Source organism: Pleurodeles waltl, chromosome 12, assembly GCF_031143425.1.
Source record: "Pleurodeles waltl isolate 20211129_DDA chromosome 12, aPleWal1.hap1.20221129, whole genome shotgun sequence".
NCBI lineage: Eukaryota > Metazoa > Chordata > Amphibia > Caudata > Salamandridae > Pleurodeles > Pleurodeles waltl.
In genome coordinates, this window is record NC_090451.1 from 361,795,979 (window position 1) to 361,822,556 (window position 26,578).

General features: G+C 44.1%; 1 protein-coding gene across 1 annotated transcript in view; it reads left to right on the forward strand.

The window, feature by feature from the left end:
• Positions 1-26,578, forward strand: part of NETO2 (neuropilin and tolloid like 2) — a 267,840-nt gene that overhangs the window by 132,183 nt on the left and 109,079 nt on the right. The window contains exon 2 of the mRNA XM_069216613.1: positions 8,718-8,774. Within this exon, the coding sequence (XP_069072714.1) occupies positions 8,718-8,774 (57 nt within the window). The remainder of the gene's footprint in view (positions 1-8,717; positions 8,775-26,578) is intronic.

Below are 26,578 nucleotides of genomic sequence, written 5' to 3' on the forward strand. Positions count from 1 at the left end.
AAAAAACACATTTACATCAAGGCACCCAGGTTGAATTGACCTCTGTCTTTGTACCAAACGTGGAGCTGAACTCGTCAGAGTTTTTACATTGTCAGTGGACAAAATATCCCTGTGGAACACTTCATGCATTTTTTGAGAATCCATCCTACTGCATTTCACTCTCCAATTGGATATGCAGCCAACAGGTAAATGCTGCACAGCTCAGTAAATATCAGCACTGGCACAATAAACATCAGACCTTGTACTGATAATTGATAAGATGTGCAGCATTTTACTGTTGGCGAAATATCCGACTTGATGGAGCGATGCAGCTTTACCCACAACTGCATGAATGCGTGCAATGCGCTCCAGATAACCACATAACAGGGAGGCATGGATGAGTGTAGAATTGATCAATATTTGGCGGACCTAGCATAACAAATATTAGTTGACTGCACTGTCTTTCAAGAAAGTTCAGAGACTGGATTGGCAAAGAAAGTGCAATGTTATTGCCTCACAAACATTAGCATTTATAATATAAGTCAATAGTAAACCTTATTTAGAAAGACACATTAATTGATTCTGATATGTACATCTAAATTAGAGAATTGCAAAGCCTACTAAGTATTTATTATCATTGTTTTCTCATGTCAATTTTCATGTACTGTAATATTCAGTTTGCATTTCACCTTTGCATTTTATTATACTGTATTGCAACATTTAGATAGTGCTTACTACCCTTTTGTGGAGTGCTGAAGCGCTTCCCTACATGGGCAGAATTCTACACTGAGCAGAGTATGCAGATGGAAAGGTGGCGACTTTGGTATTTTGCTATCTGGTATGTGTTTCCATGTCATGCTTGAGGACTATCGGCATGTGGTTATCAAGTTATGAAACTCAGCAGTGTGACTGATGAAGTGTGAGAGTCAGGCGCACAGTTTTTGACTTTCAGTCAGCTGGCAGCTTGCAGGGGCTCTGCCGGTCAGTTTATAGTCCACCAGGTAGTCTATTCTGAGATGTTTTGTTTAAAGTTTATGGTCATGAACAGTCATAGAATGTAGGGAGAAATCGTGGAGGGATCTCCGAGAAAGGAATTTGTTAAAATCATCCCATATCTGCTTGTTATTGTGAGGGGTCATAGCTTGTAGATTGTTACGACCTGCAGTGCTCTCCCTTGACCAATGGCATGTGACATATCTCTTCAGTTATTCAGTTTCTGCCCACAGTTATGGCTCGGTGGAGTTACAGGGGGTGGGGCGGTGTGCGGGGGGTTAAAAAAAATAGAAAACAATAAAAATAACAACTCCACACCGTGTCACACCGCCGCTCCTCCGTCTCCTCACAGGCACAGGCTCCCAGACTGCCCTGCGGCCAATCTTGACGCTGCTCAGAGCAGCGTTAAGATTGACTGGGAGTGCCCAGCCAGGGCGCTCCCAGGCAGACTGGGAGCCTGTGCCTTCTCTCTCCAGCCCGGCAACACAGTGCCAGGGTGGAGAGAGCACAGTGGGCATGTGCCTTTGGTCGGCTTGAGACAGCCGACTCAACATACATGTGCACTGGGGGGAATGCACAGTGCACTCCCCTCGTCCCCGTCATCCCCAATGCCTCTCCCCTTTAATAACAAAAGGATAATAAACTTAGTTTATTATCCTTTCATTGTTAAAGGATTTGCAGAGGTTGCTGCTGGCGGGGGGCGACACTCCTCTACCATAGTGGAGGATCCGCCACTGTCTGTCCGGTGGTGATGATTAGTTCCTAGCTGTGAACTGGTACAGAACTGGGTAATGGACATGACCCCTAGTGGTTTTGTGTTATGTAAGGCTAAGAGTGTCAAGCAGATTAAGTTCATTTTTATGCAGGCTTATGAACTACAATCAACTGCCTGACTGAGTATTAGGAGATTTGTATTAGCATGGGCTAGGAGGGTCATATATTATATTGTGATTGTATTTGTGTAGCTCTTACTATCCCTGACAATGAGTTGAAGTGCTTTACGCCAAGCAGCATGCTGCTCTAAACCCAAAGATTAATTATTTTTTTCAGTGGTTATACACTTATGAAACTAAATGGGCCCAATAACACATTATTTTGGAACAAGTGTACTGATTGTATGAATAACCATAGACTCACACTTGTATTGCTGCAGTGTAAAGGTAATAAACCAATAAAACAATGATTAATGCCTCACAGATTCCATTGTTTAATCATTTCAATGAAGAAAACAACTGTGTCCCTATACACAGAGCCTAGTTATAATATTTGTTTTCTCACTGCACGGATTTAACCGCTAGTGTTCATGCTGTGTTTGGCTAGAAATGTAGTAGCATTTGATGATGTCACTAAAGTAAACAGAAGACCATAACACAGTAACAAAACAACATAATAACACAACGAAAACATAACAGACACAGCTAAACAAAACAGTCAAAATGTGAAGGCAACAGAACAGCCACAGTAAAACACAACATCACATTGCAATAATGCAGCACTGGAACGCACAAAACACAACACATTCCCACCATAACAAAATGCCACACAACAAAATTCCACAAGCTTTCTTGTTACACATTACCACCTCAAACACTCTGTTTTCGTAATACGGCTCTAAAACGTTTTGCACTAAGCAATGCCTTACTTACCACAAAGGTTAAGAAATAGTGGCAGGCTAAAACATTTTATGATCTGGACGGGGGTCTGTAGAATTGGAAAGAGTATCATAAGGTGGCAGGTGATCCTTTGGGGGACAACACCATGTACAATATACAGAATTATAGATGCGTAAAAGTAAATAATGGAAGCGTTCTAACAGTTGATGCAGGCTTGATCCCAGATTGATTGTAATGAGGTAGGACATTTTGAGATGATTTCTTAGCATCACTTTTGCTCCGGTTCAATGAGTGCGTGGACAGGTTTGGTGTTTCACCAGGTGCTCTTTGGGACAAAAACAAGAATGAAGGTTGAGTTTTCTATGATGTCATTTAGAACCCCAAAGTAAAAACCATCCCCTTTATTCTCTTTTTACCCATCTATAATGTATTGTTATATATGGGCCCCACCATCATTAACAGCTATGCACGAGTTTCGGAGTAATAGCATGAGTGGGGGCGGGAATACATAACATTGGCAATTCTCCCTAGTCCAAATGTAAAGAAAATATCTGACCTTCTACCACTCACCCTACCTCTCTCAGTGCCTTCCCTCCGCCTTCATTCCCGAAGCAGTACTCTCTGCTTCCACTGGAGAAGAGAGTGGTTGCCGTACTGATGGGCTGCCTCATAGCCTTATAGGCCATCTGGAATTCCTTTGTGATGTAGCATCAGTGGTAAACATCTTTTGTTTCCCACCGTTTCAACATCATTGCAGTAAATAACCAGATTTAAAATCAGATATTCATGCTATTGGCGCTCAATGAGAACATAGCTAACATGCTCATCATTGGAATCTGGCAAATACTGTTTATTTTTTCTAGTAAGGGATGGAAAAGTTATTAGACATGAACCATGGGTAAACTACAAACATAGAATAATAACTGACCCAAACGCTGAGGTTTTTCTCTCACTTCGAAAGCCCATAGTTTTGATGTTGGGTGCCGTTTGGTGAAGTGAGGCACACTCCCAGAACTGAAAGTCATGGCGGTAAGGCAGTGAAGAATAGCTGGGAGGCCAAAGTGTTATGGTTAAAAGGTAGATGTGAGTCAGAAATTAAACGAGGATTGTGACAATAAATTATATGAAATATGGTCTAAGGGCGATGAAAAGGTTTTCTAGTTCCAATCTGCCTTGCGGTAACTTGCTGTCTATTAACTGTCGATCTACACTGATAAAATGCTGAGCTCCAAGTTACTGGTAGTACAACAGTGGCAGAGATCAGTCTTCCTGGGCTTGCCACAGCCACTGGTAAGTGCACGGGGTTCATGTGTGCAGAGACACTGCACACGCCTAGGAATCCAGGGGCTCTGGGTTCTGTTGTGCAGGGGGTACAGACATTTTGAAGTACACTTCACTGTGAGGTTTCCCATCTCACAGACCACCCTATAAATAACAGCAATGATATGGGAGAGCTACTCACTGTGTGCCTCTCTTAGCTCCCACTTCTTTTCTAGCGCTCATGTGCTCTAATCCGGGCAGCTGGAAGTGTAGGAGAAGGGAATCTCCTCTCAGAGCCTTATATTCCCTTATCCTCCAGGGACGGCTGTCAGCAGTCCGGCCAGTGACTGGACGAGAGATGAAAATATCCAATCAGAGACGCTGTACCACATTAGGGCTGCCTCCCCTACATGTAGAACATCTGTGTATCTGAAATTTTCTCAATTGTCTCTGGAATAAACTATGCTGACCTCACCAGCCCACCCAGAAGTTCAAGTAGTGCTATGATTCCCACTGAATGCAATCCTGCAGGTAGAAGTACTCCGGATGACATACCATGATCCGTGACACAGCGCAGAACTTCATGGCTTATCCTCCAGCGCTAGTGGGCAGACATCCAGAGTACTCACAGGCCTGCCCTCACTGGGAATTCAGAAATTAGTTCCCCATGTGAGGCAGCAGATCCAGGCCCTCTTACCTGTCCAAATCCACGTCTAGTATGTAAAGGATTGCCCAATCCATGTACATGTAGCATGAAGGATGAGCCCAGGATGAGGCCATGTACATCATCTCTATCATTTGGGCCTGTGTATACCAGCTGGACCTCTGTGAATCTATGAACCTGTTAACGCGTCCCTTTATGATCATTTATTACACATCAGGACTCGTTTTAGGCCAATGAATCTTTTGACCCAGTTGAGAGAAACCTTAGGACAAGATAGCTAATCAATATGTCAATCAATATGTCTATGATGTCATCAATATTTATCACAACAGTACATTTCACTTTAGTCAAAGTCATTAATAAATTCAAAACACTACCATGACCTTTCAGTCATGAATAACCACACCAGTTTAGTAGAATTTTATAAGTTTTATTCCCTATTAATTACAATCTAAAAGCAGATGTGTTAATCTCAACACCAAGAAACATAATAGCATAGTCACGATATGGCAACTTTGGTAAGATTTCATTAAAGCGAGAATCACAAACATCAGAACGTAACACGGTGAGAACATAGATCAAATTTAGCAGAGTGTCAATAACGCGTCAGTTCAACAAAGCATAGTCTCGGTCGTTTGTCTATTTGCGTCAGTTTTGGTGAACACTTGTCCTAACCACTGATTAGCATTCGCATGTTGGGCTTCATGCAAAACAATATAGAACACAAATTTGGAAAACATCTAACTAAGGTCTCTGTTAAAAGTAAGCAGTTGGTACCTAGAAAGGAAAAGCAAACAGACAAATCACAATTGCACTGTCATAATTACCCTCCAAAGTTAGGTCAGCACACAGGTTCAGTCTTCGTCTTCAGGACATCAGTCAATTCGCCATCAATCAGAACTCAGCTCCAGGGCAAAAGGGCACTTCCCTCATAAGGAAGTGAAGTGTAACATGGACAAATCTAAGGGTGAGGATGGGTTTTAAGTAAAGCAACAAGTCACCAAGCAGAGTGACAAAGTTTCTGGATAAAATCAATAGCATTCTCTACCTAATTCTAAATGACTCCCCGTGACATGGGTTTTCATCCCTTTTCCATTGTACATTCCCCCAAGATTTTATTAGACATTTGTTATACCCCACTATCTTTAACCTATCTGAAAACACATTAGGTCACCTAACTCTTCACCCCATATTATTTTACAAGTCTTTGATTGGTCTCCATAATTGACGTCTTCAGAGGTGGCACGTCCGGTATGATTTCATCTTTCTGTAATTCTTTGCACATCTTTTGGTCAGTAACTTCATTGTCTTCACCGGTTTGAATGACCTTGTACATTACATTAATCTACACTGTTTCATTTTTTTTTAACATTTATTCTGCAAGCAAGGAAAAGCTATGGGAACGGATCTAACATGGTTACATTTGTCTTCTAGTTTGAAGAAAAAAACATACTGGGTCATGTCCTTTTGTGAGTCAGCACACTGCAAGATAGAAAAATACATTTAATATGAGAGCCAAGCAGCTAAGCTCCGGCTCATGCTAATTTAAGGCCTATAAGGATTTTAGCACAGACTCAATAACGCAATCATTAGTACAAACTTATTTGAACATAATATACAAATTTTAGTCATCATTATTAGTCTCCGTATACATTGGCGGCCACTCCCCGTGGTCACATTTCAGGTGTATGTTGAAGCAAAATTAATAATACAGTTTTATGCAGCAGTATCACACATTAATTCATAAACATTTTATGTTAATATAGATTATATAAGCTACGCTCTCTCAAACCGAAGATTTTCTCATCTCTAAACAGCTATATTTCATACACCTCCATGCCACTTGCTGGCATACAATGATGTCAGATCATGGCATCTTTCTGCATATCCTGTGGGTAACAGCATGCGGTGTCACATGGACTTCTTGTGATGGTGTAGGGCAGTGGTTCTTAACCTATGGACCGGAGACCTCTAAGGGTCCACAAAGACTACTCCGGGGCCCACAACTGCTTATAAAATCAAATAATATTAACAGATTAACATGTGTACAAATAAATAGGAAAAATGTAAAAATTATTTTTTTTAAATGTCCTGTAAAAGTGAAGAAACATGAAATTGGAGACTAAACATTAAGTTAGTGTCAGCTGATTTGTGGGGGCAGTGCAAATACATCAAACAGAAAAAGGTATGGACAATGAGTGGCCTCAATTGAATTTAGAAAAGCTCCAACCTTCTTGTTAAAGTAAAAAATTTAGTTCATATGTTTGTCAATAGTTCATTATTTGTTTGATGCTTGTTAATGTATTTTTAGTACATTGTTTTACTTTTCAAACCGATCTAAAATGCTTAGGCCACTGACACTTGGCTATGAGTAATGACTCTATCCAATAATGATGTAGTGGGCGTCCCAGGGTTCAAGCAATGATTAAGTGGGGGCCCAATGAAGTCTAAAGGTTAAGAAGCACTGGTGTTGGAAACACTATGCTGTAATATCCCAGCTTGTCCACTCCATGTGTTGGAAGCAGATTGAACTTGATCAACAGTGATGCTAATAAATCATTTCAAAATGTCCTGCTCATAACAATCATTCTGGGATCAAGCCCTTCCAAAGACCTTGGCTTGGGCTTTTAAGAAAGCTCTGGGTATCTACAGAAGCAGGTATTCCTGATGAATGAAAGACACATGATCTACTCCCCTTTACTAGCACCCAGTACCAATGTAGACTGAAAATCTGAATTGAAGCAAGGTGTACCTTTTATTTACTGGGCTCTTTCAACTGTGTATTTTGGGCATAATAATGTGCTTACCTGCCTCTGGCAGAGTTCAGGGATTTTTCAGTGCCTCCGACTAGCCCCACCCAGCTGTAAACTCTGAACAGCTAGAGGAGAAAGTAATACATGAGGCAAATCCTGTCTTCTTCTCTTAACCAAGCCTTCTTATATCTGGTGCCAAAACTCTGGGACTCACTATAAGAAAAAATGAAAATCAATCCTCTCATGCTGCCATTCTGGGGCAACCTAAAGGCCCGCCTCTTCAAAATTCACCTTAAAAATTAATTGTTCTGTTCTTACTCTAGTCTACTTCTCTCAGCATATCACATTCAGTTGTTTTTTGTGTTTTGTTGAGTGTAAAATTGTTGTTCATCTTTGTTGATACTTGAATCTTTGATTCTCCATTCCCGCACTCTAAAATGAAGAACCAAAAACAGTGATGTGTGGTATGAATTTTTGCTGTCCTCAAGAAATATCATCGTCGTCATCCGCATTTTGGGGAAGATTTTGTATATGATTAGATGGAAGTTGCTCTTGGATTGGATTTTCCAAACTGCATTGTTCTGAACAGAATAATGTTTCATCAGGAAAATTCTATACCAGCCAAATAAAGGAGACAGGAATCCACAAATGTTTCTATTTTTGAGAGTCAAACTTGGCTCTTTTTTTTGTTATTTATCAGAATGAAAATAGAAAAATATGAAAATCAGGACCTGAATATGATGGACACGATTGATTCCCATACGTGTGATTGCTCCTGCTACACATACTGCAATTATAAGTTTTATGTCAAGCGCTGCATCTCTAAACGTTTCCACAGGTAAATGTTGGCACATCAATCCTGCAGAACATTACTGGGGAAAATACTGGGATATGTGGATTCACTCACATCTTCAAGCTATGCTTCATTGTCATGAAAAACGTGCAATTGATGCTATTGATCGCACTCTCCTCCAGAGCGTTCGAAAACGCGGCCTAGCTCTTGCTTCCACTCGGAAATTGCAATCCAGGTCTGCCTCTTACGTGCAAATCACTCGGATTTATGTGTCTGCTAACTGCTCTTTACAATTCTTCTCATCTGTGCTCAGCAGATGTTAAAATGCATAAGTATCCGGCAGTTCCGTTTGATTATTTTGTTTTGTTGCCTTTTAATGCCAATGAATGTCATCCAGAAATAAGTGTGGACTGCCTTGGAACAGGAGCAGGAATGAATCTGTGCCAAATGCGGCGCGATTGCAACACAAACGAAGTTAAATAACTTCTATTTACAGGCGCACAATTTAAACCGAAAGGATTACAGTTTGCTGCACCACTGGGAGTAATCCGTGGGCCTGCTACATTTAATTATGGTGCGATTATGTGCTGAACGTGTCGTCTTTCTCATCACTATTTCTAATACCACCACTTATGCTGCACCTGTCCTCTTTCTCTTTCCAGTTCTGTTTCTAACGATCTTGGTAGTGGAAGGTATAGCTGTGGCCCAGAAGACACAAGGTATTTACTCCAGTATATTCTTTCTAAATACTGTTTTATCATTACAGCGTGTTCTGAAATGTGTTCATTTATTTGTTGGCGTCCAATTTTACACAGTGCCTTTTAAGGCCAGAGACTGTTGATCGCTTGAAAGAATGATAGCGAGCATAGTACAATGGAGGCCACCGGAATTATGCCTCAGGGCAGGACCGAATTATGTGGCAAGGTTGACTAAATTTTGCAGCAAGAAATGCCAATTTATGCCACAGAGTTGAGTGCCACATTTTATGATAAGAATACTTAGCTATGTCGTCATTTTTAGGTCTCAGCATTTGCTAAAGACATCTTGGGGACTTTCAGAAAGCAATGTATTCTGCTTGTTGATGACCATTGACTATGTGGTTTGTAACTAACACTTTCTGGCTTTCTATTTGCTGATTTAATTGCTTTAGGCTCTCCAGGTTCAGTTTGTCCCGCCCATTGCCTAAACCGTGTTTATTGTTTTTTTTCAACAAACTCGTTTTCTGCAAACAGACCATTAAATCTTATTTTTATTCTGTCACATTTGATGTGCATTCAAAGACAGGTCAATTGTCAGGCTCTCTTTTCCAGGGAAGTTGGTCATGGGTGCCCGCTGAGGTGGAAGAGGGGCGCTTGCCACCCCCTTGATTTAGGTACAGCCTGGTGTGTAGGCTCACAGTGCAGGGTAACACTATGGCAACCGTAGTGTTGCGCTGCCTCAGATTGGATGATGTTAAAATAATGCTATCCCCTGAAAACATTTCTGCGGATGCCCATGAGCTTGGTGTTTATTTTAATTTCTCTGACGTCAAAGTGAGAACATGTATGTGACACAATCTTGCTGAGTACCCAGGTAAGATGAGAAAGAATGTTCTTTTTTTCTAGCACACAAAAAAATGAACTGCGCTGATGTTTCAGAATATATCAGAATTAGTACACATTTTGTAATTCAGAAGTATAGTGGAAACAAATATTTGAATACAATCAAAACACATCATTACACTAAGTGATGACATTTGCACACATTATCGTTTATGTGCACTAAAATTGTATTTCAGTGCAAATGTAATGGTCATTTCAATTGAAATGTGTTCTGTAATGGCGGTGCACTACCACACTATGCATACTCCACACAATGCCACTCCACTCAGTCTAACCTAGTCAACCTCACCCCACGCCAGTCTACCCCACTCTACCCTAATCTACTGCATGCCATTCAAATCTACCTCATTCTGCTTCTATCTACCACACTCCAATCTACCCCAGTCCACCCCACTCCAACATAGCTCAGTCCATCCCACTCCACTTTAATCTAGCCAAATCCACTCCAACCTACCCCACTCCAATCTACTCCCCTCCAATCTACCCCTCTCCAATTTACCTCACTCCATTCCAATTTACCCTACCCCACTCCACCTCACTGCAATCTACCGCACGCCATTCTACCACACGTCTCTCAAATCTACCCCACTCCACTCAAATCTAACCCATTCCACCCCAATTTACCCCACTGCAATCATCCCTCTTCAATCTACTCCCCTCCAATCTATCCCACTCCACTCTACCCCACTCCATTCCATTTACCCTACTCTAATTTATCCAGTCTACCCCACTGTACTCACCCTAATCTACCTCACTATACTCAACACATGTCTACTCCACTCCACTCTTCCCCAGTCAATCTCCCTCCACTTCACTCCAGTCTTTCCAGCTCCACTCTGTCCCTCCAATCTACCCATTCCAATCCAATCAATCTTCCCTATGCCACTCTACCCCAATCTACCACAATCCATTGCACTCCACCCAATCTACCTCAATCCACTTCACTGTAATCTTCCACATGCCATTTAAATCTACCCCACCCCAATCCAATCTAACCCACTCCACCCCACCAACCCACTCCAGTCTACCACACAACACCCCAAACTGCTCAACTCAGAGCTATCCCATCCAATCCGCCCACTCCAATCTGCCCACTCCAATATACACCATTTCAGTATACCTAACTCCACTCCAGTCTACCACACCCCAAACTATCCCACTCCTATCTATCTCACTCCAATCTACCCTACTCCATTCCAGTCTACCCCCACTTCACTCCAATCTAACCCACCATAATCCGCCTAATTTATCCCACTCCAAACTATCCCACTCCACTGTAATCTACCCTAATCCACTCCAAACTATTCCACTCCACTTTAATCTACCCTAATCCACTCCAATCTACTCCACTCAAATTTGCCCCACTCCGACCTTCCCCTCTCCATTCAAATCGTCCCCACTCTACTGCAATCTATCCCAATCCACTGCACTCCACTCTTCCCCAATCTACCCTACTCCACGCCAATCTACCCCAATATCTCACTCCAGTTTACCCCGATCTACCCCACTCTGATCCACCACACTTCAATCTCCCCCACTACTCATCTGCCCCACCCCAATCTACTCAACTTCCAATCTACCGCACTCCATTCTTTCCACTGCACTGCAATCTACCCCACTCTACCCCAATGCCATCTACTCACTCACAACTCCAACCTACTCCACTCTATTCCACTCCAATCTATCTCAGTCTACCCCAGTCAACCCCCCTCCACTCCGCTGCACACCACCCCACTTCAATCTACCCTACACCACTTCAATCTACCCCACTCCCCTAGTCTATATACTCTACTCTACCCAAATCTGTCCGACTCTGCTTCACTCCAATCTACCCCACTCTAATTGACTGCACTCCACTCACATCTACCCAACTGCAATCCAATCTAACCCACTGCACTCCAGCCCAGTCCACCCCACTCCACCCCACTCCTATCTACCCCACTCAAATCCACCCCAATCTGCCCTGCTCCAATCTACCCCACCCTAGGCTACTCTACTTCAGTAAACTCTACCCCATTTTACCCCACTTCACCCAACTCCACCCCACCCTCCTGCAATCTTACCCACCCCAATCTCCCCAGTCCACTTCAAATTACCCCACTACAACGTCCCTCTTCAATCTACTCCACTCCAATCTACCCCCTCCATTTCAATCTACCCTAACCTAATCCACCCAATCTACCCAACTCTACCCTAATCTACTCCACTATACTCCACTTTTCCCCAATCTATCGCTCCAATCTCTCCAATCTACTCCAATCTCAACTCCACTCCAATCTATCCAACTCCACTCTGCCCCACTCCACTCCAATCTACCCCAATCCACTCTACCCCAATCTATCCCACTCCAATCTACCCACCCCAATTCACTCAATCTACCTCACTCAATCTATCTCACTCTACTCCAATGTCGACTCCACTCCTATCTATCCAACTCCACTACACCCTACTCAACTCCACTACAATCTACCCCACCCCAATCTATCCACTCCAATCCACTCAATCTACCACACTAATTTCTACTCCAATCTACCACACTCCATTCTACTCTACTCAGTCTACCCCATCCCCCACTTCACTCCATACAACCACATGCTGCTCAAATCTACCCCACTCCAGTCCAGTCTAATTTACATCACTCAAATCTACCCCAATCCACTTTACCTTACTCCACTCAACCCCAAACTACCCTACTCCAATCTATCCCATCCAGTCCACCCACTGCAATCTACCCCAGGCTACTCCACTCAAGTCTACTTCACTTCACTCTAATCTACCCAACCCAGTCTATTTGACTCCAGTCTACCCCATCTCAATCTACCCCACATCACTCTATCTAACTTCACTCCAACATACACTCCACTCCAATCCAGTCTACTCCATTCCAGTCTACCACAGTCTATCCCACTTCTATCTATCGCACTCCAATCCACTCCACTCTAATCTATGCCACTCCACTCCAATCTGACCCACTCCAATCTACTCCATTTTAATCTACCCAACCCTAACACAGTCTACTCCACTTCAGCTACCCTATCCAGTCTATCCCATCCCATCCCATCCCATCCCAATCTACCCCACACCACTCTATCCAACTTCACGCCAACATACTCCACTCCAATCCACTCTACTCCATTCCAGTCTACCACAATCTATCCCACTCCTATCTATCTCACTCCAATCCACTCCACTCCACCCTAATCTACCCCAGTCCACTCCAATCTGACCTACTCCAATCTACTCCACTTTAATCTACCCCACAACGCATATGCGTGGTTAAGGCAAGGAAAAAGGAAAAGTGGATTGGGAGAGGATGCGTCAGGTAAGTGGTGTTGGGGCAGGGTTGGGGGTAGTTTTTAGGGGTGGGGGATGGATTAAGGGCTTGGGGCAGGGTGGGGGTCGGGTAGTTTGATTTTTAGGGGCAGGGGTGGGGGATCGGCGTAGTTCTATTTTTTTAGGGGGGGGGGATCAGGGTAGTACTGTTTTTTAGGGGCATGGGTAGGGGGAGATCCAGGTAGTTTGGTTTTTAGGGGCAGGGGGTCAGGGTAGTTTGGTTTTTAGGGGTGTGGGATCGGGGTAGTTTTGTTTTTGGGGGTGGGGAATGGGGTAGTTTTGTTTTTAGGGGTGGGTGGGGGGTCAGGTAGTTTTGTTTTTGGGCAGGGTTGGGTTCGGGGTAGTTCTGTTTTTAGCGGCGGGGTGGGGGGTCGGGGTAGTTTTGTTTTTGTGGGTGGGGTGGAGGGATTGAGGTAGTTTGGTTTTTAGGAGCAGGGGTCAGGGTAGTTTGGTTTTTAGGAGTGGGGGTGGGGGATCAGGGTAGTTTGGTTTTTGGAGTAGTGGGGTCGGGGTAGTTTTGTTTCTGGGGCGAGTGGTTGTGGTAGTTTTGTTTTTAGAAGCGAGTGTGGTGGGATCGGGGTAGTTTTGTTTTTAGGGGCGGGTCGGGGGTCTGGTAGTTTAGTTTTTGGGGCAGGGGTGGGGGGTCGGGATAGTTCTGTTATTAGGGGTGGGAGGTCGGGGTAGTTTTGTATTTGGGGGTGGGAGGGTCGGGTAGTTTGGTTTTTAGGGGTGGGGTGTGTGGTCGGGGTAGTTTTGCTTTTTTGAGGCGGTCAGGTAGCTTTGTTTTTGGGGGGTAGTTTGGATTTTAGGGTGGTGTAGTTTGGTTTTTGGGGATGGGGTCGGGTTGTTTGGTTTTTAGGGGCGGGTGGGGGTATTTTGCTTTTTAGGGGTGGGGTGGGATGGTCGGGGTAGTTTTGTTTTGGGGGTGAGGTAGTTGTTTTTGAGGTGGGGTTGGGGTAGTTTTCTTCTTAACGGCGGGGTGGGGGGTCAGGGTAGTTTTGTTTTTAGGGGCAGGGTGGGGGGTGGGGTAGATTGGTTTTTAGGGGTGGGGGTCGGGGTAGTTTTGTTTTTAGGGTCCGGTGCCGGGATCGGGGCAGTTCTGTTTTTAGGGGTGGGGTGGGGGGTCAGGGTAGTTCTGTTTTTAGGGGTGGGGATGGGGGGGTCATGGTAGTATTGTTTTAGGGGCGGGTAGGGGGATTGGGGTTGTTTTGTTTCTGGGGATGGGGGGTCAGGGTAGTTTTGTTTTTAGGGCAGGTGCAGGAGGTCAGGGAAGGGTTTGGGGCTCAGGGTGGGTGGGAGGTTTCCAGGTTAGTTTTGTTTTTAGGGGTAGGGGTCTGGGTAGCTTTAGTATTAGGGGTGGGGTACTTCTGGGCCTTAGGCCAGGTGGGGGGTGGCATGCTAGAACCACACATGCCGTTCCCACACATGCCTTTACTAGGCATGCTTTTACAATTAAAAATCATTGTAAAGGCATGTGTGGTAAAGGCATTCGTGGAAACAACAGGGTCTTTGTTCCGACCGCGTTGTTCAGGCATCCGTGTTTCCAGCATTCATTGTTCCATCATACATTCCTACTCCACTCTATGCCAATTTACCCCACTCCACTCTACCCCCAAAATACCCTATTCGACTCTACCCCAACCCAATCTACCCCACCCTACTCCATGCCACAAAATTTTAGTCATGCTGAACAGCAGTATGCTGGTGTACAACATGGTTAAAACACAATTGCATAGGCGAGACATATTGGTTTTGCCAATGCTTGTTACACATGTTAACACTGGACAAATGTTCCACCCCATTAGTAACAGTTCAACACCCAAATCAAGCACCAAGAAACTTTAAGGTGACCAGTCAACCTTTGTGGAGGACCGTCCACTGTGAAGAAACACGTTGCTGCGAGCGTAATAACTTTTTATCTGTTTGAGCTAGAAGTATGTTTTTGTTTAACGTCTGCAAATTATGCACGAGATCATGCATTATGTGGCAAATACGATCAATCCAAAACTATGCAGAAAATGCCTCGGGACTAGATGATTCCTGTTATGGTTACAATAACTACTGTGCAAAGAAGCAAATGTGAACAAGCGGTGTTTTGTTTGGCTTTTTTACTCAAGGAACACCCTTGAATGAGAACTTCCAGGTGCAGGAACTTCTAGGGGCAGGCAACCGTGTAAAATGTGTCATTTCTCTGAAACGACACAGATTATCCATGGTGAAATCATGTGATTTTCCTTTTTCTCTATTCTTTGTTTTTATTTAGCAATAGGATTCTATGAAGACCCAGGTGAATCTACTTTAGTTCATCCTACTTTGCATGGAATCCTAGAAGGTTTTGATCTGTACCTGCCCTATTATGCCCAATTTTCATGAATTATGTGGTGTTTCGCTCTAAGTGACACAAAGCATTTTAATACTGCACCTACATCACTTTTTGATAGAAAAAAATGTGCTCAAATGTTGATCACCGCTGATGTTTGCGCCTCTTTGGGCTTGGGAACTATGGGGCAGAGGCTACGGGCGGAGGTAGGCGGGGCCAAAATATTCTGGAGATCTTGAAGGCCTTTCAGAGACAGACAGTTCAATCAGTTACTTTGGGGGTCATTCTGACTCCCGCTGGCCGCGGTAACCGCGGTGCCGGCGGGAGCCGCCAGAATACCGCTGTGCGGTCAGAAGACCGCCGCGGTTATTCTGTGTTTCCCGCTGGGCGGGCGGGCGACCGCCAGAAGGCCGCCCGCCCGCCCAGCGGGAAACCCCTTTCCACGAGGATGCCGGCTCCGAATGGAACCGGCGGAGTGGAAAGGGTGCGACGGGTGCAGTTGCACCCGTCGCAAATTTCAGTGTCTGCTATGCAGACACTGAAATTCTCAGTGGGTCCCTGTTACGGGGGCCCCACGACACCCCATACCGCCATCAAGGAACAGGATGGCGGTATGAGGGACGGAATCCGCATGGCGGCGCAGCAAGCTGCGCCGCCATGGAGGATTCCGCAGGGCAGCGGAAAACCGGCGGTACACCGCCGGTTTTCCGTTTCTGACCGCGGCTGTACCGCCGCGGTCAGAATGCCCTTGGGAGCACCGCCAGCCTGTTGGCGGTGCTCCCGCGGTCCCCGGCCTCGGAATGACCGCCTTTATCCCCCTGGCAGTGACCTCTGGAAGGTGGATGAACATTTAGAACCAAGTAATACATTCAGGAAAAATAAAGTTCACTAAAAAGTATTTCATATGTGCCAGGTTCTCCACAACGTTTTTGTGCTCCAGTGATACTTTTGGGTGAAAATGAGGTAAAAATAATGCATAAATAGTTTTTGTGTAAATTTACATGTATTATTTCCTGGGCTCCCCTTGGTTTGTGCTATGTGCTTCGTTGATGCTGCCACTGAACAGGAAACAGGAGGTCATGCACTTAGCATTAAACTCGAATTCAGCAAGGTGCTAAGGAGGGGCACATACATATTTGGAGACATTTTTTGTGTCTGGGCTCACCTCTAAATAAGACGCGTAGGGTGGGGTCGAGGCCGAAGCAGCAGTTAAGAAGCGCGCTGCCTTCTGTCGGCTATGTGCCCAGTGGCATAGGCACTGTAACACGGTAAGAGGCACAAATTGCATAACTTCCTGGTCTGCTCACAATTTGCACCGGCACATCGTGGCTTGAGCTGCGCACGGCACAAAATCCCAAAGGCTGTTTAATAATATGGCTAGAGATGCTAATTCGCTGTATTCTCCTATAAATTTATAGGAGAATACAGCGAAAGTAGTAAAATACACAGGCATATTGTGTGTTGGGTCTCTGACCTAACAAAGTCAGGCTGATTTTTGGGGTGAGTGTATCCTTCGTTCTGGTCACTTTAGGCCATAGTTTGCCTCAAATTTCTACTCCCCAGTGCAATACTCATGCCACTATAGGTCAGATTTATGTCACTTTAAACTTGACCTTCTTTATGAATTTTAGACGCCATTTTGGTCTGTCTGGCAGGCACTTTCCAAGAAATGTCACTTGTATTATACTAAAACAGTCTCTCAAACATGGTATATTAACAGATTTTGGATTTGCATCAGGGACATTTTAAGTATTTTTGGGGGCCAGGGACAAACGTATTTTGGGGGCCCCTGTTTGGAACAACTTTGAATTTATGATCCAACTTCAGCTCTTTCATGGACTCTTTGGCCAGGAACTCTTTGTGCACAGGCACGCTCCTCCAAATTCAAAATGTGTTTACATCTAAAATAAATTCAGGGATAGTGATGTGTGTTGTAAATATTGTAATATAGCAGCAGTTTACGAATATTATTACAAATAATCTCTGTGACCCCCACTCCCATCTCTTATACTTGAGGTCCTGTTTTGATGTAAAAGAAACTCTTTTATGGCTGTTGCATGAAACAAACATATTTCTCTGCAAAATTTCTGTAACAGATTCTCATCCATCACCCACATTAAAAAGGAGTTGAAGTAAAATGGTATTTTAAACAATCTGTTTAAGAATCATTCAAGGTCATGAGGGCAAGACTCTCTGCAGAACTGAACTGACTCGATCAGGGGGCCCAGGGAAAGGCAGGGCCCCTGGGACAGAGCCCACTCTGCCCCTGTGATAAAGAAGTCTCTGATTGCTGTAACGCATTATGATTACAGTCTGTAGCGTGGGTTTGAAACATTGGTTGATGTCATGTCTGCACAGTGTGCTATGCTGTTTTATAGTAACACGATGAGTTTTCTGACTGAAACATAATTTGAACTGAGGTCATTAGATGTAACACAAACTCAACAAATAGGTAGATGTTAAAGCAGTTTGTCCTCTAGCATTAACAATGTCACATGTTCAAAATGTACTTGACTCACTAAAAGCGTACATTGAGTTACCTCTTATATACTCAGATAAACCTGTATTTATTTATTCTACACTTGTAGTTCCTTGATGTAGTCTGTTCATGCATCAGTAAAATGCGTTTTCCTCTTAAGCACGATTTTATCATCCGCGCATGTCAGTGACGGCTGAATTCCGTCGATATGCCTGAAGTAGGACTGCATCACATCAAATTAATATATTGTTCAGGGATAAAAGATGTGATTACTTTATTGCAAAAGCTGCATAAGATTAGGAAAAAATTGAGTGTGGACCTAACAGAAGTGTCCCTGATCAATGCCCAAAGAGGCACATAAAGCGAGGAATGGGCTATAAAGCATTGTAAGCACCGCATGATGACTCATTTAACTCGAGGATATGTGGGCTGGATACAGAATCGAGAGACCCATGCTCTGGCCAATGTTCTCATGTGATAGTCACCACATTACGGTATCTGACTGTGCTGCGGCTACTCTGCTATACACAGGGACAACTCCTTCCTGGGCACACTTTGTATACCCCAGGGACTCGTGATGCTTATCACACGCTGAAGCAGGCATGCCTAACACAGGACGGGACAACAGATGACTAAGGGCAAAATCGAAGACTGCGATCAGAATTCCGATACGTTGAGCGTGGAATCAAATTCAGACGCTTTGAGCTGTGGACTCTTTATCCTCAGTGTGCATTTGACCCTGCATTTTGGATAGTGATGAATAGGATTCTTTAAGTTTTTCTACATTTCCATCATCTTCTTCCTTCTTGGGTGCAAGATATTCTCTGATTTTTTAATCTTGAAACATTGCTCTGCTCCAACAAATTACCTGTATTGCCATTTAAATACAACACCCTACAATTTCTGTATACGTTCTAATCAATACTTAGGTTGTTGTACCACAATTGGGTTCAGGGGATATTTCTCCTCATATAAACTTTGATGGCAGCCAAGTCCTGGAAACAAGCAATTCACTCGCTCCATATAAAACCCCTCTTGTAAAATTCTAAAAGGAAAACACTCACCATGCGTAAACGTTTCTTCTATTTCTATTGTGTAATCCTCTTTTTTTGTGATTAGAAATTAACTCAACTTTAATCAATATCAGGGGTTTATATGCATCTGCTGGAGAAAGGTGTCATGGGCACCCTCACCAGCATTAATCTAGGGCCCGTAATTTGTACTTTCTGATATTTTGATTGCCTTAATGTAATTAATTACAAGTAAATGGTTCACCGTAGGCATAGTTGCACAAGATCGCCTAATATTGGCAGGCAATATTGTTTAATAGTTAATTACTTCAAATTTAAGATTTCAACTAGTCTAGCTAAGTATTAATAACTGCATTGAAATACCACCCATTTTATAAAGGGTTGGAGGATTGGGAATGATGTCCTCAAGATCCGTGCTCCGGCGGTCATGGAATAAGTGTCTGGGCCATCCTATGAAGCTAACTGGCCCACACTATTAAAGAGTTTAGCTAGATGGATCTGATCCCGCACCAGCAGACCACACCAGCATACATGTGTGCTGATGAATGGATTGCCCTCTAAAGCCATGCCCTGACTGATGTGGGGTGATGGTTGGTGCCAACCTCATGGTTATGCAGAGGAAGTACTGCAAAATAGACTACAGTCTGTCTGAGCTCCCAGTGGTTCAAAGTCAGGTTTGGGATCCGTAGAGAAAGACCCCTGGTATACCACAGGCAATCCCAGTCGTCCACCGCTCCAATTTAGATTCAGACCAATAATATTTCAATTTGGAATCCAGGGAACAATGAAGGAAGGGTTAAGACTCCAGTGACACTGGTTCTTAACGGTGCCCACTGGGACTTTGGACCATCAATAAAAAAATACTGCTCTGTGTGCTTAGGAAGACAAGTGGCAAAGGCTTTAGGTAGTCATTCTTTAGTAAGATTGATGCAAAACGTTGTAAAAACGGTATAAAAATAATTTAAAAATATGAGGTGCTTTATTATCTGTGGATTTGGCTGTGGGTGAAGTCCTCCTTTCTTCTGCTGAATGATTCTCTAACCAGCTCCTCTTAGATTCTCAGTGTTAAGCATCGAGAACCTGAGAGACAAGGTTTTGTTACTTGCTGTCAAAAAATGGCTGCTGAGACCCACCTATCTTGCGAAAGTGGGAAATCTTGCGAGGCTTCAATATATTTTGTCTGTGAAAAGCAGTGTAAAGGGTAGGATGTCCTTTCTAAAGTTTTGGCACAATTTATTTGGGTTCAGGAAGGGGTGACAGCTGAAAACATGTAGTTGTTGAAGGAAAAGAGTCCTTGAATATTGTTAGCACTTCAGTGTTCTCATTGGAATTGCAGATGAGCACAACACCAGAGATTGCTTGTGGACAGTGCGATTCCTAGGAATGAGTTTGTGCACCATCTGGTTTAGTGCTCTTCTCGAGCCTGAAGTCCACACAGATAGAAAGATGATTTGTGGCCTGCCCTTTTTGTGACCCTTGGTCAGGCATTTCCTGACAGTGAGAGTGAGGCCTACTGACTCCTCTTGTGTAATGTTCTGCATTTATGTGAAACCCAGACCCTTGCACTTACATCTTGTATGTGTGTCAAGTGCATGTACATGTATAATATGCGTGTAATATGTATATAGTTGAAGGACTCTGTGTGCGTGTGAGTTAGGGTACTAAAGCAAGTGGGATGCGTGTTGGATGCCACAGGTTTGGAATGGCAGAAGATAGCTTCTCTAGATAGTGAAAGTGTATTACCTACATTCCAGCAGCAGCAGGCCGGAGACCCAGATACTGAAGTGAGCAGTTTGAAGGCAAGACTACCTTCAGGAATTTCTTCCTGAGTACTGCCATTTGGTAGATGACAGGGATGAGCAGTGTGACTGCAGCTTCTGTCGTGCAAGGTGAGTAAGTTTTTAGGCAAGGCCTGCCCTACTGTTTGCCTCTGATTACTGCTTCAGGAAGGCTGATGATAGCCAGGTGAAGACATTTCACACTTCATTGTACCCTTGATTTGGATGCTTTTGCTTGGAGCCAGACCTATTGCTGGCTGATGTGAGAGCCATCACTTTGCACAATGGCTGTGTCTGGCAGCCTGACAATTACATTTTAAAGTGACACAATCCAAACTCATTCTGAAGCCTTGACCACAGAATCCATATCCCTTGCCTAGAAAATGTATCTAAATGTGGCAGACAAACCACTCCACTTTTTTCCAGTCCCAGGTCATTTTGATCAAGGAAGGGAGCCCTCAAAGAACTGATGTGGAATCAGGCTTGGTGTCTGCCTGAAAGCCAATTTCACAGATGTAGGGGATATCACTTGAACTCTGTACTTTCTGCTGGAGGAGCAGAGAATCTGCCTAAATTGTTGAGATGCCATCCTACATGCTGAGAGAGTAAAGGAGTCACCCTGTCAATACAAGAGACAAGACTGTCAAGGAGAGCAAGCCTAGCATGTCAGCGTGAGTAGCACCTAGGGAAAGCTGAGTTGCCAGAGATCAAAGTGGTTACTGTTGTCAGTCGGCCCTCCTGGTTGCTTCATGCATTTCCAGTGTAAGCTGCAATATGACTTTACCAGAAAAACTGCATGTTTTCCAGCAGTTGACTGTGGGTGAGAGACCTGTGCTGGTGCTGCTGATGCTGATAGAAAAGGCTGTATTGCTTGCAAAGTAGGACGCATGGCTTAATCTGAAGGGAATAACTGCCAAAAGAAACCAGATGGAGGAATTCAGCTATGAGGCCACCACTGCCACACCAGGATATCATTCTGTAGCTTGCCAGGAGGGCTGCCACAGCTGAGGATGGACATTGCTGCCTAGGCCTGCCGCACAGTTTGCCCTTGTTAATATGGTCCCAAGTAAGGCTGCAGGCATGGGAGACAAAAGAGAGGAGCCACAGCCCTAAAGTTTAGAGTCCGGTACACTTCTGCAGCAGACCTCAAACTGTTACAAATCCCAAAGGTAAAATGCAGGGTTTCAAATGTCCCAGTGACAAGAGACTAATGCCCTCATTACAACCCTGGCGGTTGGTGCAAAAGTGGCCATAATACCGCCAACAGGCCGGTGGTAACTACTGCCAAATTATGACCATGGCGGAAAGATCTCCGATAGACAACCAATGTACCACACCGATGCCAGGGTGGAAACAACAGCCACCACGGCAATAGCCGCCTACAGCCAGGCGGAAGTCAATGTTCCGCCCACCATATTAAGACCCTGGAAACCACCACATTTTCCTGGGCGGTACCAATGACATCAAAAGCCTGGTGGAAACTGAGCTCAGAAGGGAAAGGACTCACCATTGGAGAAACAGGGAACAACCATGCCGCCATGGAACCTGAACTGCATGTCTTCCTGATGATATTCTACGTTCTGCTCCACCACGAACACCAACGCCGGCGAAGACGACGACGGTGAGTACAGCCGCCTAGCACACAAGGGAGGGGGGAGGAAAAAGAGAGTGACACACACACGCACAACACACACCCCATACATACACACAACCAGATGCATTAAAAAACAATTTGACCCCGTAACTCGGCTGAATAATCAAAGGACAAAATGATTTTGCAAAAGTGAATGTAATGAGATCAACACATTATGAGCCCGCGGACAACAAAATTCCGCCATGTGCGTCATTTTTTGGATGCGGCAACCCTTGTGTTAATTATATGCAAGGTAGGCGTTCCCGTCCAAAAAATGGCTTAAACGGCCGTGCGTCGTATTTATGCTTTCAGGCAAAAATGACACACAGCCGAGAGGTGGAGCCAGAAAATGACGCACAGCCCGATTTGCGTAAAAAATTAATGCCTGGGTCAGGGCAGGCATTAAAATGAGGCAAACACACCTGTATTTAATCAGAACACACAGAACAAGCAGCAGAGCAGCAAAAGGGAGCCATGGAGGTGATTCTAATCCAGCGTGCACGCAGACGCAGAGCCCAGCAACGACAACAGCAGCTACAACAACACCTGCAGGGACCCCAAAGGCAGCGCAGAAGGCAGGAGAGGATATTCCGCCCCAGAACCACCCTTTAGGGCCTCAGGGAACACGACATCGTCCAGAGGTACCGTTTTAAAGTGGCAGGCCATTCAGCAGCTGCTGCGCAACATTGAACCGCAGTTGGCCCCCACTTTGGTGACACCCTGCACCATCCCAACAGAAACAAAGCTGCTTGCCGTACTTCACATGCTGGCAAGTGGCTCTTTCCAAACAACTGGTGCCATGGTTGGCGGATTATCACAACCATCATTGGTTAAAAGCATAAATTGAGTTACCACTTATATACTCAGATAAACCTGTATTTATTTATTCTACACTTGTAGTTCCTTGATGAAGTCTGTTCATGCATCAGTAAAATGCGCTTTCCTCTTAAGCACGATTTTATCATCCGCGCATGTCAGTGACAGCTGAATTCCGTTGACATGCCTGAAGTAGGACTGCATCACATCAAATTAATATATTGTTCAGGGATAAAAGATGTGCGTACTTTATTGCAGAAGCTGCAGAAGATTAGGAAAAAATAGAGTGTGGACCTAACAGAAGTGTCCCTGATCAATGCCTAAAGAGGCACATAAAGCGAGGAATAGGCTATAAAGCATTGTAAGCACCGCATGATGACTCATTTAACTCGAGGATATGTGGGCTGGATACAAAATCGAGAGATCCATGCTATGGCCAATGTTCTCATGTGATAGTCACCATATTACTGTATCTGACTGCTGCGGCTATTCTGCTATACACAGGGACAACTCCTTCCTGGGGCACACTTTGTATACACCAGGGACTCGTGATGCTTATCACACGCTGAAGCAGGCATGCCTACACGGGACGGGACAACAGATGATTAAGGGCAAAATCGAAGACTGCGATCAGAATTCCGATACGTTGAGCGTGGAATCAAATTCAGACACTTTGAGCTGTGGACTCTATCCTCAGTGTGCATTTGATCCTGCATTTTGGATAGTGATTAATAAGATTCTTTACGTTTTTCCACATTTCCATCATCTTCTTCCTTCTTGGGTGCAAGACATTCTCTGATTTTTTAATCTTGAAACATTGCTCTGCTCCAACAAATTACCTGTATTTTGCCATTTAAATACAACACCCTACAATTTCTGTATACTTTCTAATCAATACTTAGGTTGTTGTACCACAATTGGGTTCAGGGGATATTTCCCCCCATATAAACTTTGATGGCAGCCAAGTCCTGGAAACAAGCAATTCACTCACTCCATATAAAACCCCTCTTGTAGAAGTCTAAAAGGAAAACACTCACCATGCGTAAGCGTTTCTTCTATTTCTATTGTGTTTTCCTCTTTTTTTGTGATTAGAAATTAGCTCAACTTTAATCAATATCCTGGGTTTCTATGCATCTGCTGGAGAAAGGTGTCATGGGCACCCTCACCAGCATTCATCTAGGGCTCGTAATTTGTACTTTCTGATATTTTGATTGCCTTAATGTAATTAATTACAAGTAAATGGTTCACCGTAGGCATAGTTGCACAAGATCGGCTAATATTGGCAGGCAATATTGTTTAACCCCTTCGCTGCCAGGCCTTTTCCCCCTCCTATGCCAGTCCTTTTTTTGCCTATTTGGGGCAGTTCGCGCTTAGGCCCTCATAGCTTTTTGTCCACATAAGCTAACCAAGCCAAATTTGTGTCCTTTTTTCCCAACATCCTAGGGATTCTAGAGGTACCCAGACTTTGTGGGTTCCCCTGAAGGAGGCCAAGAAATTAGCCAAAATACAGTGAAAATTTAGTTTTTTTCAAAAAAAATTGAAAAAGTGGCTGCAGAAGAAGGCTTGTGGTTTTCCCCCTGAAAATGGCATCAATAAAGGGTTTGCGGTGCTACACTCACCAGCTTCCCAGCTTTCAGGCAGACTTGAATCAGAAAACTCAATTTTTCAACACAAATTTGGCATTTTACTGGGACATACCCCATTTTTACAATTTTTTGTGCTTTCAGCCTCCTTCCAGTCAGTGACAGAAATGGGCATGAAACCAATGCTGGATCCCAGAAACCTAAACATTTCTGAAAAGTAGACAAAATTCTGAATTCAGCAAGGGGTCATTTGTGTAGATCCTACAAGGGTTTCCTACAGAAAATAACAACTGAAAAAGATAAATATTGAAATTGAGGTGAAAAAAACATAAATTTCTCTCTACGTTTTACTCTGTAACTTTTTCCTACAATGTCAGATTATCGAAAGCAATATACCGTTACGTCTGCTGGACTCCTCTGGTTGCGGGGATATATAGGGCTTGTAGGTTCATCAAGAACCCTAGGTACCCAGAGCCAATAAATGAGCTGCACCCTGCAGTGCGTTTTCATTCTATGCCGGGTATACAGCAATTCATTTGCTGAAATATAAAGAGTAAAAAATAGCTATCAAGAAAACCTTTGTATTTCCAAAAAGGGCACAAGATAAGGTGTTGAGGAGCAGTGGTTATTTGCACATCTCTGAATTCCGGGGTGACCATACTAGCATGTGAATTACAGGGCATTTCTCAAATAGATGTCTTTTTTACACACTCTCCTATATTTGGAAGGAAAAAATGTAGAGAAAGACAAGGGGCAATAACACTTGTTTTGCTGATCTATGTTCCCCCAAGTCTCCCGATAAAAATGATACCTCACTTGTGTGGGTAGGCCTAGCGCCTGCGACAGAAAACTCCCCAAAACGCAACGTGGACACATCCCATTTTTTTGAAAGAAAACAGAGGTGTTTTTTGCAAAGTGCCTACCTGTAGATTTTGGCCTCTAGCGCAGCCGCCACCTAGGGAAACCTACCAAACCTGTGCATTTCTGACAACTAGAGACCTAGGGGAATCCAAGATGGGGTGACTTGTGGGGCTCTGACCAGGTTCTGTTACCCAGAATCCTTTGCAAACCTCAGAATTTGGCTAAAAAAACACATGTTCCTCACATTTCTGTGGCAGAAAGTTCTGGAATCTGAGAGGAGGCACAAATTTCCTTCCACCCAGCGTTCCCCCAAGTCTCCCGATAAAAATGATACATCACTTGTGTGGGTAGGCCTAGCGCCCGCGACAGGAAATGCCCAAAACGCAACGTGGACACATCCCATTTTTTGACAGAAAACCGAGCTGTTTTTTGCAAAGTGCCTCACTGTAGATTTTGGCCTCTAGCTCAGCCGGCACCTAGGGAAACCTACCAAACTTGTGCATTTCTGACAACTAGAGACCTAGGGGAATCCAAGATGGGGTGACTTGTGGGGCTCTGACCAGGTTCTGTTATCCAGAATCCTTTGCAAACCTCAAAATTTGGCTAAAAAAACACATGTTCCTCACATTTCTGTGGCAGAAAGTTTTGGAATCTGAGAGAAGGCACAAATTTCCTTCCACCGAGCGTTCCCCCAAGTCTCCCGATAAAAATGATACCTCACTTGTGTGGGTAGGCCTAGCGCCTGCGACAGGAAATGCCCCACAGCACAACGTGGACACATCCCATTTTTTGACAGAAAACAGAGATGTTTTTTGCAAAGTGCCTACCTGTAGATTTTGGCCTCTAGCTCAGCCAGCACCTAGGAAAACCTACCAAACCTGTGCATTTCTGAAAACTAGAGACCTAGGGGAATCCAAGATGGGGTGACTTGTGGGGCTCTGACCAGGTTCTGTTACCCAGAATCCTTTGCAAACCTCAAAATTTGGCTAAAAAAACACATGTTCCTCACATTTCTGTGGCAGAAAGTTCTGGAATGTGAGAGGAGGCACAAATTTCCTTCCACCGAGCGTTCCCCCAAGTCTCCCGAT